Source organism: Colias eurytheme, chromosome 8 (assembly GCF_061535395.1).
Source record: "Colias eurytheme isolate Ceu_HAF_F1 chromosome 8, ilColEury1 Martin Lab GWU primary, whole genome shotgun sequence".
NCBI classification, from domain to species: domain Eukaryota; kingdom Metazoa; phylum Arthropoda; class Insecta; order Lepidoptera; family Pieridae; genus Colias; species Colias eurytheme.
Window position 1 is genome coordinate 9,150,801 of NC_142987.1, and position 22,945 is coordinate 9,173,745.

Here is a 22,945-nt window from a genome sequence, read left to right on the forward strand (position 1 = left end):
ACCAAAATTGTATGTGTTGATATCAGCGCTTTTTTAGTGTAAAGTTATTATAAATACTAAATAGTTTAGTTTCTAGTGTCCAAATGTCGTAACAATCTAGACCCGAGACGTAGGTTAGTGCTTGCAACAACATAAAGCACACAATAGAAATCTCACTAATTTCACGCTCCGATACCTGTTGTTGTAGACTTTTTATTGTAAAACATCACAAAGGTCACTTGTTATATTTCGCAGTTTAGAAAATAAAATGGTCATTGAACTTGTAATAAGCATTCTGCATAAGTTTTGTATTAATATATTTTTGATTACCTACCTACTTCTAAAGAGTCAACAAAAAGCTATCTGAAAAATCTCAAAATTTTGTTGGTATGTTGTTTTTGACGTCAAAAGAATAAAAAATAATCAATTTATCATACCGCCTACAAAATAAGTTTTTTAAACTTGTCACCGAGAAACGGTAGATATCCGACACAGTATTCATCCTGGGATTGTTTTAAAACCGGGTAAAATGCCCAAAGTCGGACTTTAATTGAAACTTAGAATGCTCTGTACTTTGTCCTACCTATCTGTTAAAAGGTGAATTTTTGATACTGGGGTAAAATAAACGTTTATGTGCACGTGTTTCATTTAATTTATGGCTACGACTCATTGCTTATGGCGTTATCTTTAATCAAGCGTGCCCGAATGATTCGTTATAGTCACATTTCTTTAATAGTAATTTTATAATATTATGTGTGATGTTTTACACCGTATGTTATTTAAAATATTTCTCAATTTGTAAATATATTTTAAATACCTCGCGAACTACAAATTTTTAAAGATCCCTACAACTAAAAGTAGAAACACAAACACTGTTAACAATAAAATTATTATGAGTCATGAATCATGATAATTGGTGTATTACCTAATTCCAAAATTTGTATAATTTGAACAAACATCGTTTGTATTGTACAAACTGTAATTTACAATATTATGTTAATACGAAATTGTTACCTACATCTTCATTCTCATTACGGCACTAGTAAAACACCAAATTATCAAGGTATTGAAATTCACCAAACTTTATTGCATCCACTTAACAAGTACATATTTTTATTGGTAACAATAAAAATTCTGTTGCTTTTATTGTGTTGCGAATATAAAGGATGTTGTGTGAAAGAGATGCAAATAGGAAGTCATCACTCTAAGCATACTGAAAATGTCATAAAAAACTAAATGCAAGTGCGAAATTACAATTGTAGTTAAAATTATAACACAGTAATAAAGTTATTTATCACATTGTTCAAATAAAACATTTATGGTAAAGGTGATATTGGAGTAACAGTAATAAATAAACTAGTTTATATTGAAAATGTATACAATAAGGTTATTTATAAATAATGTTTTCTTTTCTCAAGTACTTTTGCGGTATATTATTAAGGTATTGTATGTTAAATTTTATACAGGATATCTTATTGCACGCCTCATAAGCGAAGCGTTGAGGTGGGTACTACTGTCGCTTCGCGCAAAACATCTGATTTTTCAAACTTAAAATGTCTTTATGTATCATACATTGCACTTGTAAGATAATACATACACACACATATTAAGAAAAAACACTATTTTTAACATTCATGATATTTTTGATGTCATTTTTGTTATTTAAACTTGTTAAAAAACAGTTTAAAAAAGTTCTGTCTTGGACGTCCGTGTGTCTGTATGTGCGGATCCTTTTTCTTGTTAACACGATAGCGACCGAAATACTTTACTAATCGAGTCTTTTTTTTTCTCTTACGCTTGAGTATGCTCAGGAATAGAACCCTTTCATTTTTCAGGGTCTGATTCGATGTGGTTTAATTGTTATTAAATAAACAAAAATAATAATTAATAAATAATTATTAAAAAAAAATTATGAGGCGTGCACTTTTGGATTTTCCAAACTATTTTTTAATATTAATAAATATTGTTGGAAAAAACTACGCTAAAAATCACGCTGTAAATTGTAATAAACTGCGAGATTATTGTATTGTGGCCGATCCTTGATAAGTGTACAAAGTCTGAATTAGATCTGTCCGTTGAAAGTGGGTCAAAATCGAGTCTAAAGGAGTCAGTTACATACATAAGAATGTACACAGTACCTACACTGGAATCTTGTATACAAAAAAGCGTATTAAAAAGAAAATGAGTTCTGGACTATTTTTCGTAGTACAAAATCTTAAACTTTATAATATAGCTCGGCTAAGATTCGGCATCTTACCTGCAATGGCATCAGCAAGTCCATGCCTCACATTGTAGTTGGGAAGCCAAGCCAGGATGGGTATTCTTCGGAGTAAAGTCTTCTTGGAACAGCACGCTTTCGCTCGCTTCGCGACGTCGCCTCGCCATCTACTCTTCTTTGTGTAACCGGGGCCGGGGTAGGAACCATTTGTATCTGTGGAAAATATGAATTGTTACAGCTATGTTCTGATAGGTTAGCCACTAAGGCTATAAGTGCGTGTAGATTTTATATTATTCCATTTTAGGGTAAAGGACAGATGACGTCACATTTATTACAATGATAATATTTTTGCCTTTAAACCACGAAGAGGACGGGTCAGTCTTGATATATCAGTTTACTATTAAACCGAGTTTTTTTAATCAAACTACAAAGGCAAATTGGATCGATTCATGGAGATGGTCAAAGCGCAGAAAAAATACCACTTTAAAATATTAGGTCATAAATTCGCGAACTATTAAAAAAAAAGAATACTGTTAATTTAAAATATCTTTGTCTGGAGTTTTCATTCGCGATTTTGTAGAGATATATTCGTTTAATATGTTAATGTGTGATTTACCCGGTTTTAATGTATTTTTAACTGGAAGGTCAAATCGCGTTCAAGATACGTCTGAAGATACAATTTAAGTTACACGATACGTGCATCGAATATTTTATATTTTTAATAAGGATTTAACAATTTAGTTATCCATATCTAATTAGATTTTACGTATGCAACACTTCACTTAAAATTATAGTTAAATTATTGCCTTATAAATTTGTATGTTTATCATTTGCATTTTGACGTCAAAGTTAAAAGTTAAAACAGATGTATTAATTATCATAAAATAAATTAATAAATACTTAATTATAATAATATGGTTACTTTTCCGCATTTGTGAATACAAAGAGACAGTTGAATACTTAACTGTCTAAATTCATGTTGAGGGCATTCAGGATAATTAGTTACCCTGTATCCTGTATAGTATGTTACTAGTATAATAAGTTGATTTTATATTGTGATATATTATCTATAATAAGGTAACTTACGTAAATAAGTTTAAATAATTATTTTTCGTTGAGTAATTCTTTTAAATTTATTTGAGAGAGATCTTCGATTAAATTTGATACATTTTGTTTGTTATTATAGAAGAATTTCATAAATCCTGTAGCTTTACACTTCACACTTATACCTACATAGAATTTATAAAGTAACACAAAACAATTTTCGCATATAAATGCGCGTATAAATAAATAATTATTTCCAACTTCCAATCCAATAACCATAGAAACAACTTAAATAAACAGAAACGTTATATAACCAAAAGTATATTTAATTTAGAAATTAAAGACTTTTTAACGGATTTTAAACGCGATTTATTCATTCTATTATTTTCCCGACGTTTCGAACACTTTACAGCGAGCGTGGTAACGTCTCCCCGTGACCAAGCTCGCTGTAAAGTGTTCGAAACGTCGGGAAAATAATAGAATGAATAAATCGCGTTTAAAATCCGTTAAAAAGTCTTTAATTTCTAAATGTATAACACTCGCGTAAAATCAAACATCAGAAAATACTATATTTAATTTGCAAATTGCGGTCAATGTCCAAGCGCTTATCAGCCAAAACAAGAAAGCTGAAAAGCAAGCGAACGCCAGGTGTTCAGGTGACCTTGGTCCTTGACCTTTTGGCAATGTTAGTTTCAATTTAATATCCATAGAGAAATGAGATTTAATGCACGTAATGAATTCGGCATAATTGGAGATGTAATTATCGTCTTTTGTGTAGATGATAACTAAAATATTAAATAATATACAATAGATGTGAAGATAACATTTAAAATACCTACCGTTTATATACATATATTATCCTTATATACTTAGAATATTTTAATACATAAACTAGGGATGTAACGATACCGATACCGATACCGATATATCGGCCGAAATAATCGGCAAGCCGATATATCGGTATCGCCGATAATAAAACAACCGATACCGATATCAAACAATTCAAAAAACTGCGCCCAATGAACGATGCTGGAGGCCGCCCGCGCGTGCGCACTTTGTTTTCTGAAAAAACTCTACCAATAGTAAACGTACTACTACCAATAGTAAGTTTTATTAGGTACTGATTGTATGTGTATTACTTAAGGTTTAATTGACTTTGTAAAATAATAATACTAAAATAAATGGTTTTGTTGTTTTTTGATTTGGCATTTTTATTTAAAAGAATACGATTAACAGTTGAGTCTCTGTTAAATGTTGGTAACTTTTTATGCATAATTCACTATTTATTTTTCTACCAAGCCATCGATATCGGTATCGGTATCGGTATCGCCGATACATTACTACAAATATCGGTATCGGTATCGTATCGGCAAAATCATGTATCGTTACATCCCTAACATAAACGTTTACACAGTTCCAATATATTTAATGTCGATTAATTGTTTGAATAAAAATATATCCATAATTTGAAAAATCTGCGAAAAGTTCACATAATATACTAGTAGGTACATATCTACATACACTACTCTCTAGATAGAGTTTACATTCAAAAGTTACAGTTTGAGTTTCAGTTCAACGACGTCGTTTTTAGGGTTCCGTACCCAAAGGGAAAACGGGACCCTATTACTGAGACTTCGTTGTCTGTCTTCAGGCTATATCTCATAAACCGAGATAGCTAGAAAGCTGAAATTTTCACAAATGATGTATTTCCGTTGCCACTATAACAACAAATACTAAAAATTAAAAAAAGTAAAATATTAAGGGGGGTATCCCATAGTACCTACGGAACCCTTCGTGCGCGAGTCCGACTCGCACTTGGCCGGTTTTTGATCAATAAAGCAACCTAACTTTACCAACAAATACAGTAAAATACATTGGCTACACGAATACTGTCAAAATGGTACTTTATGTATGAAATACAGCTATGTGACATTTCATTGGCTGTACTGAGGACAATCAAACAAGGCGAGTCAATGCCTTGGGTTCGGTTTCTATACCGAGAATACTGTAAAGGCGTATCTAGATTTCACTGGATTTTGTGCTAAAATCTAAATGTAGATATGGTATTCGCGGATACTCAAAATCAACGATGTATAAATAATGCGGACTATTAATGAAAATTCATTAATAAATTACATTAACTTTTAAAGTAGTTTAACACAGTATTATAATATTATGTGATACAAAACGAAAAAGCTAAGTTATCTCAAGGTATAAAAGCAGGTTCCAACTTCCACTGTACTGTATACGAAGAAAGGATTTACGCCTTCTGTGTATTTGGACAATGGTTATTCATAATTGTATGAAGAAAGATACAATATTTTTTACTCTACAAGTTAGTACAAATGAAAAAAACGTGTTTGCAATTCATTTTATCATAAAATTAAAAGGGCTAGGTTATGGAAGAGTCATTGATCAGTAACAAATTAAAATGATCTTGACATCACTGCATTTACAAAGTTTAAATTTTGCAATATATATGTGTGAAAACGCAGTGTATGTGATGTGTACTCACTTCTGCATATTTACGACATCACTTGCTAAAGTGTAAGGATGAATGTATTAAGAAGTATAAATTTTTGTATGTTCAATTTACTGATTCCATATTGTTAGAATTCAGCCATAATTACGAATTCAGTTTCTCGTCATTATGATGATCATTCAATTTGAAAAGTATACAAATACGAGGCGATAAACCGCAAGACAAATTTCTTGTTTATATATTTCTCAGTTGATTTAAGAGCTCAATACAAAAACAGGGAAAAGGCGGTCAATTAGCATAGCCAAGTGATCTAGGTTGATTAGCATTTGGAAAGTTCTTGCACATGTTGTGAGGACTGGTTTTGGCCGCGTTTGTCAATGGCTCGACAGGGGGAAATTGATGTTCTGTTTTCTAAACGTATTTTGCATTTGTAATTAAAATTTTCGCAATAAATACGTGTGCTTTGGTGTTGTCTTACATCAGGTTTAAAAGTTAACCGTTTATGTTTTGTTGTTGACAAATTTCACAAAGAAAGCACATTACTTTTTTCTAAGAAAGAGCAACATAAAATATTTCTTTTCTAAGGAAGCAATCTAGAGAATTTGTTCGATTTCTCCAAATATAGCGTAACTCAAAGTCAGTGCCAAATAAACGAGTTGATAAAATTACATAATGTACAGTCCGAAGAGACGTGCCATGAAAATGTAATCATCCGTTGCTTTTAAGTATACATATAGGCTCCTTAATTATATGACAATTTGGTTATATTTGCTTTAGCTCTATGGACGGACGGATTTAGAAAAAAGTTGAGTAAATCTTTATGAGGAAAATAACTATCAAAAGAATACGAATGCAGCGCCCAACAAACAATTATCTTTATTAGACATGTATTTCGGTTCTACTTAGATATTTAAGAGGTAGCGTATTTCTTATAAGAGAGTTATAGAGTGTAATAACACCTTTATACCCTCGATTTTGGCACAAAATTTTGCAGGCTAAGCCTGTATAAATCCCTATATAGTGGTTCTACAAAGCCTTTAGTTGAAGTGTGTAAGAGGAACAAGAACGTCAATTTTAGTTTGAAACTTTATAGCGCCTTTAGAATGGAGTTAAGTTGAAACCTAGAGTTATATAACATATCTATAGTGGTGTTAGTTAGAACTAAGACCGGTACGTTGATACCTTATAAGTCATTTGAAAAGTTTTCTGTGTCAAAATCAGATTGTAAAAGCTTTAAAGTAAAAAGAATTCTATTAATTTATTAAGTTATTATTTGTCCAAATGAGTGCTTCGTTTATCTGCCGACAGTATGCCGACATTGCAATATTCTCATCACAAAATGTATTGTGGATTTAAAGTATTTTTGAGTTAATTATTAGTGCGCTTGCCAGTTTACTGTGATAGTGTATCGTGTTTCTCATCTCAATTTTAACGCGCCCTCAAAAAATTATGAATTAGAGGAATAAAAGGATAACATTTGAAAATGCAAATAACCTAAAATAGTTTTTTTTTTTTTTTTTTTTTTTATACTTAGATAGGTGGACGTTTGACCCCAGTCCCACCTGATGGAAAGTGGTGACGAGATCTAAGGTGGTAAGTCACGCCCGCCTAGAAAGTGCCTGTTAATTCGTCTCTTGAAAATTCCCATGTTATACTTCTCTGGAAAGATGGACGCCGGCAGAGAATTCCACTCTTTGGCAGCTCGCATTAAGAAGGAAGACGCAAAGCGTGCTGTGCGTGCAGTCGGCATTTCTACCAGATAGGGGTGGTATCCCGCCGTACGCCTGGACGTCCTTAGGAAAAAAGGGGAAGCTGGGATAAGGCCATGCAATTCAGTTGCACATTCCCCGAAATGTAGTCGATAGAAAACCGACAGACTGGCGATTTTGCGGCGATGACCAAGGCTCTGAAGCCGGTTTTCGAAAAGCTGGTCGTTTCCTATAATTCGCTTGGCGCGACGTTCCATAGCATCAAGAACTTCGAGGTGACATTTGGCGGTGCCTGCCCAGAGGTGGCAGCAGTATTCCACACAAGATCGAACTTGAGCTTGATAAAGAGTTAGAAGCTGTTCAGATGTGAAATACTGCCGCACCTTAGCTAGTATGCCAAGTTTTTTAGCTGCGAGTTGAGCTTTGGACGTAATAAACTGGCCAAAGTTGAGGGTTGGCGATAGTGAAACTCCAAGCATTTCCAAGTTGTCGGCTAGTTCTATCGACACACCGCGGAAAGAGGGAGTTAAGGTGAGCGGACTCCTTTTGGCAGAAAAAAGACACGCCTGTGTTTTGGCAGCATTAAACTTCACTAAGTTGGCATCTCCCCATTGAGACACTTTTTGTAGAGTCTGGTTTATTCGCTGCACCATGGCCTCTCTCTCGTTCTGGATGGTAACACTAGTTGCACGAGCATTTGACAGGTATCTCTCCACAACTGTACAATCGTCCGCATACCCAAAGATGTTTGATTGGAGAAGGTCATTTATATGTATCAGAAAGAGAGTTGCGGAGAGAACAGACCCCTGAGGTACGCCGGCGTTTATTGCCAATTGATCAGACGAGCAACCGTCGATGACTACCCGAATAGATCGTTCCCTCAAGAAGTCGGCTATCCAAGCTATGAGGTCTGGAGGTAAGCCGTAAGATGGGAGCTTGCTTAGAAGGGATTCGTGCCAAACCTTGTCGAAAGCTTTCGAGATATCCAATGATACAGCTAATGCTTCACCGTGGTTCTCAATGGCTTCTCCCCATAGGTGCGTTGCGTGTACTAGGAGGTCGCCAGTTGATCTTTTAGGGCGGAAACCGTATTGCCGATCGTTCAGTAGATCGTTGGCCTCTAGGTACGTGAGGAGTCGATAGTTCAATGCACGTTCCATAATCTTACAAAGTAAGGACGTGATTGAAATTGGACGGTAATTGCACGGGTCAGAACGACAACCCTTCTTAGGCACTGGCTGCACGTTGGCAAGCTTCCAAGCTTTAGGTACAATTCCAGATGAAAGGGAAAGGCGAAATAGGCGTGTCAGAATAGGAGACAACTCAGGTGCACAGGTCTTCAAAACCACCGCAGGAATCCCGTCGGGTCCACTGGCTTTATTCACATCTAGATTTTGCATAATTTTTAATACTTCTTTGTGGGTAATACTAATTTTTGACATGTGCGAGCCGCAGTGGGGTATGATCGGTGGACTTAAATTGGTATCGTCGAGATGTGAATTTTTAGCAAAGAGTGAGGCCAGAACATCGGCTTTCTCTTTTGCTGTATGAGCCAGGTTACCATCGGGCTTCATGAGTGGTGGAAGTGAAGACTGAGAGAAGTTAGACTCAATAGCTTTTGCTAGAGACCAAAAAGCTTTGCTACCGGGTGGATACTTAGCAAGCTTGTCACCTGTCCGTCGGATATGTTCATGTCGAGCTTTTTTCAAAACTTTTTTACATAACTTGGCGGCTCTATTGAAGGATCTCTTTTTTGCACCAATATCGGGTAATTTGCGAGTGCGAGCATCGACCCATGCTTTGAAGGCGTTCTGTTTAACATGATCAGCATGTCTACATTCCTTGTTGAACCATGGTCTAGCTTTGTCAACCGCGAGAACGTCAGAGAATGGAATGTAATATTCCATTCCCTGACGGATGACGTCGGCAACATCGTCTGCAACTTTCGACGGGTCGGTGGAGGAGAAACATACTTGCCGCCAGGGATATGATGCAAAAAAGTGACGCATCTCGTCCCAATCAGCTGACTTGTATCTCCATATTCTTTTTCTTCCTTTTATTGTGTTGTCTGGAGGAGAATATGTCGACACTGACTTTACCAGACAGTGGTCGGAAGATCCCAGAGGAGCGGAAACCGTAACCACATATCGGTCTGGTTCAGTTGTCAGAAGAAGGTCAAGACAGTTGGCCGTGTGGTCTTCTATATCCGGGACCCGAGTAGCTTCATTCACCAGCTGGTAAAGGTTGAAAGATGTGGCGAAGTTAAACGTCTCTTTTCCAGCATGGTCAGTCTTCTGGAATGGGTACAACCAGTCTGCATGACACGCATTAAAATCTCCCAGAAAGACGAGTTGGGCTGTAGGGTATAGTGTTTGTGTGCGGTCTGCTGCTTCACTGAGGTAATTGAATAGACGAGTTGTCTCAGAATTTCCGCTATGCGATCGGTAAACACATGCATACACAATTTTTTCACAGCCTGTATCGACGAGGGCCCATAGGACAGAGAAACTGGGTTCTTCAAGGTGACGGAGACGCAATAGGCAAATGTCATCGCGGACATAAACACATGTGCCTGCCTTGAGGTGAAAGTTGTATTCAAGAGCATAACCGGGGTACATGAGGTATGTCGCGTCAGCTGGACACTTTATCTGAGTCTCCGTGAGAAATAGTAAGTGAGGCTTTTCTGTCTCGAGATGGTGGTGGACTGCGGAGAGATTGGAGTGCAGACCTCGAATATTTGAGAGGTGCACTGTTAAAGAGAGGATGTGCAGCCGCTGTGGAAACTTACTACTTTTATGGACCTTTTTCATGTTGTTTTTTGGAATAGACGAAGAATAGGCGGGGAGATAAATAGTAATTGGATTCGGCTTCACGAATAGTGCCTCCTAAGTGAGCAAAGATCTGTACACTTACGGGAGTCTAGATTGGAGACTGCGGGGACGCCCGAAACCCCCTGAATATCGCCAACGGGTCCTCTCGTCCGGTCGCCAACCGGCACGTTGGAGCCAACTCAGGATTATACACAGGCGGCGGGGCAGCCTTTCACGGGTGGCTAACCCGCTAATTGGGCCCCCTACAACCTGCGGTCGGCCAGCGGTTAACCGTTTCTTCGGATCCCGCTACCCTCCACATCTAGACACCCGGTGACGAAATACTATGCCACTGGATTCGACTCACAGACGTAAAGCAAATTATCCAATACATTTATCATCCCAAATGGTTTCACCAGACCTCACACCGGAACACGACAACGAACGTCATCGCTTGGCGGCATGGCGTCGTCAGGTGGGTGGTAACTAGCCACGACATAAAGTCTCCCACCAGAATAAGAATGCTCGTTTTGCACAACCCAGGGGGCACGTGTAGGGAATCAAGTGTTAACACCTACGGACGCGAGCATTAGCGCCCCCCAAAAACGTCGTTTTAAACGTCGTTTTAAACGTCATTTTCAAGTGTTGCTAGGTTTTATTAGTGATTATATACATAAAACTAAGTAAAATAATTAGAAAAATGTAAATATATCGTTATTAGAAAGTGATTTTGTACCAATAAATTTTTAGGTTATGTTTACAGAAAGTAATCAAAATGGCGATTTGTTCTTAAAGTTACAATCTTCCCTTAAATCAATTATGACACTTGATGAACTACAACGCCGGTGGTAAAGAGTATTATACGGTCTTGGGTTGATATAAGAGAGGAATTATACACTTATCGAAGACATTTACCTGCTGTGGAGACTAAAATACTGATTTTAGCTTTATTTATACATGTTTTGATTAGGGTTCCTTACAAAGTAATGAAACCCCTAATCTTCAAGTCACCCCAGGCGCAGGTTTCATTTTAAAGAAAATGCACAGCTTACAGTTCATACATTCACAAACACAAAAGATACACAAAAATATTGTCACGAGCTCAGTTCGATAAATGTTTTCAGAATTTGAGGTTAGGTTATGCATAAACTCTTTAAGCGTTCGAAACATTTAATGGTGTTTTTACAGAGTTACAAGTAATTCATCTTACACCAAAACCTTTTATATAAGGATCGTACAAAACCACTGTAACTATTTAACCTATGATTGCCTTTAGTATAACAGGCGTAAACTGTATATAAGGGTTATACAACGTATGTAGAGTTTGGTGTTACTACACTCTTATTTAACTCCCTTGCAGAACCGCTAACGTTACTGAAGTTGAAATAAAGTCTTATGATCTAAAAGCAACTCCGTTATAGCAGATTTGTAGCAATAAGAGTTAAAGAGAGTTAATGAAGATCTTTCAACAGGTTTTAACGTTGTAAGCAGAAACAAGCTTTAACGTCTTAAGTATATACGCAGCCACTGATACTACACTAACTACTAAGGAAATTGTGATTCGTTATTTACAGTTGTAATGCAACTTGAAGAGCTGAACTTATTTAATAAGTGTACTGAACCACCTTTAGTGATAACTGAATCCATTATAAATCAATAGTAGTACCTTAAACATTAAAATAGCCTGCAACCAACGCATAATTGTTTGTTGGGCGGCTTTAATGTCATATAAAAGTTGACTCAGGAAACTTGAGGATATTGCACTTTATATTCTTTCAACAAGATAACCTAAACCTGCACCAATTATGGATTCAATATCAACATTGTGTTTTCAAATCTAGGAAGCCTAGTGTTTAACATTGACGTTCAATAGCACGTCCTCTGTTACAATAATATGCACTTGTTTTAAAAACAAGACACTCTTTACGCGAAGCTGATTATACACATCTTGATAAACATAAAGTGAAACACCATCTTATTTCAAAATTATTATGGTTTACTCTCCGCATAACTCTCATAAAGTTCATATTTAAAGCCGATGTAGAACTTCTTGATCCAATGTATCCGAGTAAAAAGCCTTATTTCATCATATATCTCGATGTATTTCATTATCCTTTTCACAAACGTACGTAGGTACGTATATAATTTATTATAAAGTAAAAAGCGGTGGGGAATACACAATGTATACAAAAAGCTTTGATCAGCATATTGCATATGTGTGTCCCTACAACCGAGTTACTTACACCACTAACTAAAGAACCGCAAACTGAATGGGGAACTTATTCTGAGCAAACAGTGTTCACCTAAATCAGTTTGGTGGTTTTCAACGGAATTAAAACAATACTAAACATATTTCACTACATACAAACTTTGCAATCGTGACGTGAAATTGTATGTGACTAATGTTTGTATGGTAAATAATAATATTAGTACAAAGATGTCTGTATTAGTTTTCTATTTCAAGGGTTCACAATAATCATTGTCTCACACAGCTATGGCTATATACTACGTAGGTAAATAGCAATGCCTTTGTATGTGGTCACGGTTCATCAGATAACAATGTCATTCCGAATTATTCAGATGTTCATGGTATGGGTAAAGAGTATGGAATTTAACGAGACAAACTGTGGTGACAAACGTTTTGTTGGTAATATTTTGACAATTTTCTTGTTTGTTGATGTCATAGATATTATAAGAATTAAAGAAATCATTTGGTTTGGGTCTTGATTAATTGCTAAAGAAGAGATCTTATCATACACGATATTACATACTATTTTTTATAAAAATTAGATCATTTTCTATAGGTAGGTACTTATCTATACTTAATTACTTAATCTATACTAATATTATAAAGCTGAAGAGTTTGTTTCTTTGTTTGAACGCGCTAATCTCGGGAAGAACTAGTCCGACTTGAAAAAATTTTTCGGTGTTAGATAGCCCATTTATCGAGGAAGATAATTTGATAATTATGTCTGAATGTCATCATAGACATCGATTTAGAATTTAATTCCAATGGCCTTCTGTGTATTGTTAATTCAGTAAAAGTAAAAGTTAAATCATTCAAGAAGAGCCTTTTGTATAAGACTGTCAACGTATTTAGGTTTTAACGGTTACACTGTAAACTGCAAAAGGTTTTTATGAGCAGGAAATGTTTTCCTAGCAGGCAGATACACAAACACTTTAATCAGTCAAAGTATCATTACTAGTATCCTTTATTCATACTGATGTGACTTTTATGATCGGTTATTGGATAATACACGCTGCACCCCGCCGGTTATAACTCACTTCTAGTCTTTGAGAACAACCTTGTAACTTTGATGAATTCGTTACCATCATGTTATGTACATTGTACACGTGGAAACTGTCTATAGTTTAATCCTACTATGATATTAGGTACCTATATTATTACCTGTGATCTCTTACTTTTATTATACATATAACTAGGCCATAGTTTGGACTTTGGATGGATGTTTGGCATTCATTAGTTGGTTTTTAAAGTATGGAATGTCGTAGGGATTTGGTACTCATCCCTTGTCCCCTCTTATACTACTAAAATATTTACGCAAAAGGATAACTATGTGGATACTTTTTCAGAAAAAAATCGTAACTGGATGAAATTAATTGGTATGGTGGGTAATGAATAAATGTTCACAGTTTGCATTTAATACTAGAGAACTAAGACTAAAGAATAAGAACTTGGTATTTTTAGTTCGAATAGGCAAAAACAGTCATGATTCATGAATATATCTTTAAGCATCAGTATTCTAAAATTCACTCGAAATATGTCTGAGTGATATAAATGTATTTTTACACCCAAATCGACATATAAAATTAACCGTAACCGTAAAAAGCACAGCACTACTGTAGGAAGGCCCACTCGAATAACTGCCTTGACGGTCTAATTAGGAGATAAAAACCTAATTAGCCTTTCCAATCGCGCGCAGGAAATCGGACAGCGCAAAAAACTAAGTTCATCTTTTAGAAGATACTAGCAACTAGGCTCTTTGTCGTGTTACCACTGCTATTTTATTTATTTTTACTCAACTGTGTACATATAAAGATAATCTGTATCTATTTATCAATCTATATAATAGAGAACTGAAGAGTTTATTTGTATGTTTGCGCAAATCTCAGGAACTACTGGTTAGGTTTGAAGAATTATTTCAGTTTTAGATAGTCCATTAATGGAAGGCTTAATTATAAGGCGGTGAATCCGCGGAACACAGTTAGTTATACATAAAATACAAAGATAGAAGTAAGTATAATTTGTGTGGAATGTATATTGGCAGATTTATGGCTCTAACATAAACTGTTTTTGATTCATTGCATAATATGATATGAAAACCAATTCATTGTTTATTTTGATTTCATCTTTTACTTTTAAAACGATCATTATGATATAAATAATATGACATAAAACATTATTACAGGCTTACAGCGTTTGTTAAAGGAATTTCATTGTTAGTGCGATTTTAATTCAATTATAGATATTGAAATATTGCACGCAAGATGGCAGGCAAAAATAGAAATTTATAAAAAAAACCTTATTGGCTTTTTTGATTTGAAAGTCACGCGTTGTTTTGTTTTGGTACAGTTTTTTTTATTTTTAAAAAGCACAGAAAGTCACTGTGACCTTCGGTTTGGAATGTTCGATTACCTCAATAAAGCGAAACAATTTTTGATTTTGTGTTTATTTTGATCGAATTGTAGACTTAGGTAATAGCACACTACTTATAGCGCAGATTACTAAAAGAATACTAGGTGCTTAAAGTATAATTTGGCAGAAGCTTTCCGCCCGCGGTTTCGCCCGCGTTTTTAAAGAAAAACCCGCATAGTTCCCGTTCCCGTGGGATTTCCGGGATAAAACCTATCGTATGTGTTAATCCAAGTTACCCTCTATACGTAATCGGTTCAGTAGTATTTGCGTGAAAGAGTATCAAATACACACACATCCTCACAAACTTTCGCATTATTAGGATGATTGATGCCTTTCAAGCCACACCTCCGAGCCCGTCGGAGCGTGAGGTTTTTTCGTTACGGAATTTCTGGATTCGGTCCCCGCGCTCAAGGCCCGCGATATATGCAATAGCTTAAAATTATTCCGAATAGACGCTACGCACTACCCAGTATTCGGGAAAATTATATTGAAATATATCATAACATTTTCCATCCTATTGCTAGATTTAATTATTAGTTTGAATTTTGATGTTTAGCAATGTTTATCTAGTATCGTGGGTGTAACTTTTTGTCTGTCTATGGCATTGTAGCTCCTAAACGGATAATCGATTTGGTTGCAGTTTTTAAATCTAGTCTTATTGTTGCGATTGTAGCTATTCTTAGTATTTTTTTCGGCTTTTGCCAGTTGCTCCAGGATTTCAATAACTATTCAATATTAAAGTTCCTAACAATGTTTTATGAGTTTTAGTTCAATTTTAGTATATTTAAATTATTGGTAAAATTCCTTTACCCCGGCACAGTATAGTGAGTTGGTCAGCGGGTAAGCGGGGAAGTGGCTAACTGGCTGGTCTTATATAAAATTAATTTGTTAGCACGCTAGGATACCTACATACGTCATCAGCTAGTCACCTTGAACAACGTCCCCTCACTATCCTCTTATCGAATTTAAAACGTTGGAGTGAGTCAAAAATGATTTATCCACCAATAAAATGAGGATGTCGGGAGGAAAATTTTATGAATAAATTGCATTGTGCATCTGTAAGAAAGTATTTTTTGAAATAAGGATAAAAAGGTGACAGAGTGTAGCGGGAATTATGAATAAAGTCGACAACTATGCAACTAGGTTAAAGGAAAAATACTATTTAAAAGGCCTAGATGGTGTTGGGTGGAGATAAAAAAAAGTTTTTTAGTCTTTATTTCTAAAAGTATTTCTAGAAACACGAATTTGACCTTGAAATTTGCAGATTTATGTTTGGTTTAGTTAAGTTGTAGTCAATTGTTAAATATGTCATTTTATACATGATTTGATTTCTCAATCGTTATAGGTACAACCACATAAAGGCATCTACTCTAATTAACTTAAATTATAATATAATATTACTATTGGGCGATATTTTTACATTATTTATTTATTATTCCGACAGGCTATAACAGTACAAAATACCAATTTTGTAAATTGCACCCAGATATATGTGTTTCAATGTGTTTAAAAACTCTCATTTATTTTGCGTACGTACATACGACATAGCAAATCGATTATTTAAAGCGTAACGGATAGTTATAATGTTATCAGGCTTTGCTTACTCAACCATAAAAATACCTCAGTTCTAGTTCTAAAGTGCTTAGATTCAACTGCCTTCTCAATAGATAGTTTTAAAAGTGCGTTTCAGATTTGTATTGAGTGTGTTATTTTGGATATATTTATTTAGATTTTTATAATAATGAGTACGTGCAGTCGTGATATACTTTCTCATGGTCTCAAAAATAAAGAATTAATAATTTCTCTAGATCACTATAATATACCTAAGCTTGTTTATTCAAAAACTAATATGAAGTAAAAATAAAGAGGAATGGAGCGATGCAAAAGAGGGTGAATTTGGTATTGAAGGCGTTTTGCTGTTCTTTTTAAGAATTATTATTTCTACTAAAATCCCTTTTCAACATGGTTTGCTTCCTTCACCAGAAACATGACGTCACGATATTATTACATACGTTATTATGTAGGACAGGAATTGAGTTATAATAATGAACTGCGAATGCTCTCTAACTGTAATTCGATTGCAATAACATATCATCATACGCCCACAGTCAGTTATACCACTTATACTTCATCCCTTTTGTTAAACTATTGGATTAACCATCGGACTATAAAGTACACAATAAAGAGGAAATATTTGTTGAAGTCAACATTGCAGTGAAACTTCTTTGCGCGTTGATAGTAAAATTTCAAGGTCGCGTAATGGCATACTGTCTTGTGGTATGGTGTACCCTCGGCTAAGGCGACGAATTTGGTATCTTTGAATGGTCAAAGAATCTACACGTTTTTTTCATTGTTGAAAACAAAGCAGACCGTCAATTCGGGAAAAGCGAAGCCATCCCGTGAAAATTAGCCGCTATTTACATATTATAATATTCCTATATTTAATAAATATATTAAGATAGGTTAGTAATAAACGTATTTATTCAAAATCGACTCGAGTCGTGATTCGTGACCAATTTGCAACGTTTCTTTCAATACAATTAATTGTGCATTGTTATACCATTATAATGTGTATTATAGCTCTTGTTTGATAATTTCATATAGTAGGCCACACACAATGTCTTCATTTTATTACTTTTCAATAAGCATGTTCAACAGACAACTGCATCTAAAGCCGGCTAACTACTCACGTACCTGCCGCAAGGGGCAATATTGTAACAATCTCGGTTGCACAGCGATCGGAGCAATTTCAGATTTTTTCTAAATTGCCCCTGCTTGCATAAACATTAAACACATCAAAATTAAGGAGCCAATTAAGAGTGCAATTCCAATATTGCCCCTGCTGTAGGTAGGTGCGAGTAACCGGCCTGGTATCAATATATGACAATCGAGATATGTTAGAGACGATCGCTGGTGGGACATATTATAAAATACCTATTTTTTAAGGCTAAAGCACATTACTACGTTATTTCAAAGAAATACGAATAAAGAAGATATTCATTACCATATAACAAATAGCACCCGTATTCATCCATTATAGTCAAAAATGTAAATCAAAAACCATTCAACAGACAAGTATCGGTATAACTGCTAATTTAAATTGAAAAAATATTCGGAAATATCAGATAATAATCACTTATAAAGGTGCTAAATGCGGGACAGGTTTTTATAGTTTATCCTATCCTACTACTAGTAATGTAATAAATGCGAAAGTTTGTGAGAATGGATGTACGTCTATGTGTATGTATGTTTGATACTCTTACGCATATACTACTGAACCGATTACAACGAAATTTAGCACACACATAGAGGCTAAATGGGACACATAGGATAGGTTTTACCCCGTAAATCCCACGGGAACGGGAACTATGCAGGATTTTCTTTGAAAACTTTTCCCTAGCCCATACCAGTAGAAAAATCAAAAACCTCCACTCTAACTTGCTTCATCATAATATTATGCTAATTGTATTAGAATATTTGATACATAAAATGATAAATACCTTTAAATAAAATATATTTAAGGTGACATGTTTTTGATAAAGGCTATATTTCAGGTTTTTAACGTTCGTTTATATTTAGCTTTAATACTAATGCAATATTTTAATCGAAATATCTAGATCTTATAGTATTGCAGTGAAGGGTCGCGGAAGAATATAAATGTTATGATCAAGGCTGATTTATTTGTAAAATGCGTATTAAAAGATTCCTGTTAATTTATCGCAATCTTAGAGTTCTCTACATTTTTTCATATCGTTTGTAACATGGAATTACATTTTTCTTATTAGAATTAATTGATGCCTTTGATTTATAGTTAACTAGAGGTCCGCCCCGGCTTCGCCCGTGGTACATATTTCGCAATAAAAGGTAGCCTATGTCCTTTCTCGGGTATCAAAATATCTCCATACCAAATTTCATGCAAATTGGTTAAGTAGTTTAGGCGTGATTGAGTAACAGACAGACAGACAGAGTTACTTTCGCATTTATAATATTAGTAGGTATGGATTAAATTTTCTTAGGCGGTAGAAAGGATAAAATTATTTGATATATCGAATAAAATATATCTTAATTATTAACATGGTTTGGAAACAATCTTTTAGAAATTAAAATTAAGTATCTAGAAGATAATATGAGATAGAGATTAAAATTAAGAATCAAGAAGCATATGAAACAGGAATAAAATGAATTTGCTTAAAAACGAATGAATGAAATAAATACAGTGGATTTTGGACGATAAAATTGCGTTTTAGAAATTTCCACATTTACTTATAGCTTATTTTATGTACCGTTAGGTATATTACATATTTTATAATACGCAGTGCCTAGTTACTACTGGATAAATCATTAATACAAACTCATAAATAAATTTTATGAATAAATTCATCTTCTAATAGTGTTTATTTTAATAAGTGATTTCATAACACAGGTGATATTTTATTGTATAATAGATACATGGCTCTATGTAATATTAGTATTTGTCATATTCCAATTAAATTGTTTATAGCATCCGCACGTACATATTTCACAGTTATGATAAGGTTTAGATAAATGTGTTGGATTTTTGTAAAATTCCATTCAGACATTGTATATCTTATATACAAAAATGAATCGCAAAATGTGTTGGTAAGCGCATAACTCGAGAACGGCTGAACCGATTTCGATAATTCCTTTTTTATTATATTCCTTGAAGTACGAGGATGGTTCTTATGTAGAGAAAACGTAAACATGTACCACGGGCGAAGCCGGGGCGGACCGCTAGTTATTAATAATAATGAGGTTTACTTAGTTTTGACAAAATAGGAAAAATAAAGACGATGAAATGAAGTTGGGAAATTTTTTTTAGTCAAAATTAGAAGAAAATGACAAAAACATAGTTGGAAAAACGTTATCTTTTCAAGTCAGTTTAGCGTAAAATCTAAAATCAGTGTTAGTTATCATTGATAATCGTTAAGTTAATTTATGAAAAAATTGGTAAAAAAGTATATCTAGCGCTTATGTGTTATTTTGGTCTATAGGCGAAGTATCATCAAAATCCGTTAGGATTTCGTTATGTTTTGTTTCAAATTTAACAAAATATAACAAACAAACATGTTTTAAAGTGATTTTTTTTTTCAAATATTTAATTTTGCTTTGTATAAACTTTAATTTAAATTACGGTTAAAGTGCTATTCTCGTTACTATTATACCTACTCGGTTTATAAAAAACTGGTTAATAATGAGATGACATTTATAACATTGAACACAAATAAAGTGATAATTATTAATTTTATAACACTTTAACAAAACTCTACAATTATTTATGAATGAGACGATGCAATATGATACATATTATACAATTTATTTGGCGTATTTTTAATAAATTGAAAAATCAGGTTCAGTGAATTTGATATTTTTGGTTTTGCGGCATTCAAATGCTTTATAAATTTGTAATCGGGTTTAGTATTCATTTTTAAAGTTCTTCTTGCATTTGACTCTGAATAAATTTTTATTGAACGGTAATTTAAAAGCAGTGATAACTTACATATTTTTACGTATTGATAATAGGTCAATTCTAATAGGAAGTTCTTATACATATTAATTATTATGTTTATAATGGAAGATAACACGGAAAAAAATTGTTCGTGATTTACTCGTGATTTGTTTATATATCGTATAGAGGTCATTAGGGGAATATAGGCTGTCTAAAGTTTAAACAATTTAATAAATATGCTATGATTTGAGAATTTCTTCGTTTTTCCGAAAGTCGGTTAAAAACTAAAACACTTGGATCTGTGCGTCGTTTATTACGAGATGTTTCTGAATAACTATTTACTTTGCGTAGGTATTTATTTTATAGAACTATTTGTTAAGCATATTTTATTTGGTTTGTTATAATAATAATGCGCTCATGAGCAAATTAGGTATATTTTTAATTATCTACTAAATAAATGCGAAAAATTTTTAAATGTCCTTCTGGCTATTTGCATTTATCAATTGTTTATTATGATTTGTGGGTATTTATTTTCCTTATTAATAATTGTTATTTATAGCAAAGTATGGAGCAATAAACTTTATGTTAGCGAAAATATATCGAAAAGTTAATAATTACCTACTGAAGATTTTTTAGTTAAAACACAAATAAAAATAATATAATAATATGTTCTCAGTATGTTAAATACAAATGTAAGTATGTACATACTAATTTCGTAAAGAGATTGGGAACGATTACATAAAGAAAAATTATTATGCTCTAGGCTTAGCTAATACATAGTATGATAATATCGATATATTATGTGTTAAAAATTAAAATAATGACTTACTAGAATATAAGGAAGTTCCGTGACACGAGAGACACTCCTTTTGACCACCTTCCAGGTTGATGGTAAGAGTTGGCGCCGGGCTGGACCGTGGACACAGTTTACACCCACCATTGTACCTCTCACACAGACACACCTCTTCTAAATTCTCCACTTTTAATTCATTCAATCCGAACCTGCTACAGGACTTCTCTAAAGACGCAGCCAGCTTCCCGTTGTAATCGCAGGAACTAGGACACACGTTGCATTTACCGTCTATAGCGTCTAACGTCTGGTTCGAACCAATGTTTTCCGGGTCCATCTGTATCTGATAAACGTTTTCCTTCTTCCCCTCCATACTCCCGGACATGTAGGACGTCAGGGTGACTTCCGAAGACGACCGCACCGTGTTGTTCAATTTGTATTTTGTCATTTTCGATTTTAAAATACAGTTTTGAAAGCGGAGGCGCGGGACATTTTATGAATGGAACCGTTTTAAATTATTCGTTCTGTTTTTAAATGTCGAACATAATACGAGTATCACAGATAAAATATGGAATGTTTTTTTTTTTCGCGTTGCGTCACTCCGTGCGTCTTACGCGGACGGCTGTGCGCTAACGAGTGGTTCTGAATTCTGCGTTAGCTTCTGTTCGAATTTTTAATGCGAGGAAAAAAGGACATAGCATTGTCGATTGTTGTCGTGAAATGGCGCGAAATAACGTTTGTTACGTAAATACGTTGAAGGGTTGGCATACAATAGTGACAATAGTTTTGGTGTCAATATTTGCGCGTATTTGTTTTGAATTTAGAACATTTGGTTTTAGTTATTGCGTATAATTTTCTTTTTTTTTAATAGGTACGGTCTACTTAGGTAGGTATATGTATAGTGTCTTGGGCAATATTTCATAAGCACTTTTAACCTGATTGTAGGTAATTTTATAATACGGGGCATGTGATGAAAAATTGTTTTTAACAAACTCAATTTAAGTAAATAATAATACCATAAAATAAACCTATACAATTTTCAGAATATCTACAAGTACATACTAAAAAGTAAAAATGCCTAGTAACTTCTTACTACTTAATTAATTATTATTTTTATTCTACTAAAACTACTTTGAAAAGTTGAAAAATAAATACTTAAATAATTTCTATTTTAAAACGACAAAAAATAAAAAAGCCGCCCGAACAGGGACTTGAACCCTGGACCCTTGGATTAAAAGTCCAATGCTCTACCGACTGAGCTATCCGGGCCGATATGTGACTGCTTGAAATATGTTATATTAAACAGCATTGACAATCTAGTTCTGTTTTTCTTCACTTGGAATGTTTTTATGTATTTGTGACCACTTCATAGACCGGGAGATACTGACACAAAATTTCGAGTCATTTGTAACAGGATGGCGGTTCTACAGGGTTCTTAGTACGCAATGACAAAAAGAAAAATGATGGTGTGAACGCTGGTACCGGCGGCTTAGTCGCGTGGGCGTTAGTCGAACTCGTCGGAAAATAGCGAAAGTCAAACGATTTGTAACAGTATGGCACTTATTTTTCCTGGAAGTTTGAGGATCAAAGAATATAAATACAAAATTTCAAAGATCTAGGTGTTGGAAATCTTCACTTATATAAATTAATACTAAATTAATTTTTCAAGTATGACAGCACTTTTTCCCCCTACTAGAAGTATGGCAAATATAATAATGGTCACATTTTATCAAATACTCTCCAAAAATCCAAATGCAATACTGGTACAAAAAGTTTGGCGAAATAAATT

The 22,945-nt window shown here is 34.3% G+C and overlaps 1 protein-coding gene and 1 non-coding gene across 2 annotated transcripts in view; both read right to left on the bottom strand.

The window, feature by feature from the left end:
• The window catches only part of LOC149906708 (sodium-independent sulfate anion transporter-like), a 37,852-nt gene extending 16,070 nt beyond the window's left edge, over positions 1-21,782 (bottom strand). The window contains exons 1-2 of the mRNA XM_090104886.1: positions 21,196-21,782; positions 2,237-2,410 (exon numbers count right to left, since the gene is read on the bottom strand). Coding sequence (XP_089961012.1) covers positions 2,237-2,410; positions 21,196-21,604 — 583 coding nt within the window. The 5' untranslated portion in view covers positions 21,605-21,782. The remainder of the gene's footprint in view (positions 1-2,236; positions 2,411-21,195) is intronic.
• Positions 21,783-22,352: 570 nt separating this feature from the next.
• Positions 22,353-22,425, bottom strand: TRNAK-UUU (transfer RNA lysine (anticodon UUU)). Its single transcript has one exon. It is a non-coding gene; the product is annotated as a tRNA-Lys (tRNA).
• Positions 22,426-22,945: the final 520 nt, after the last annotated feature.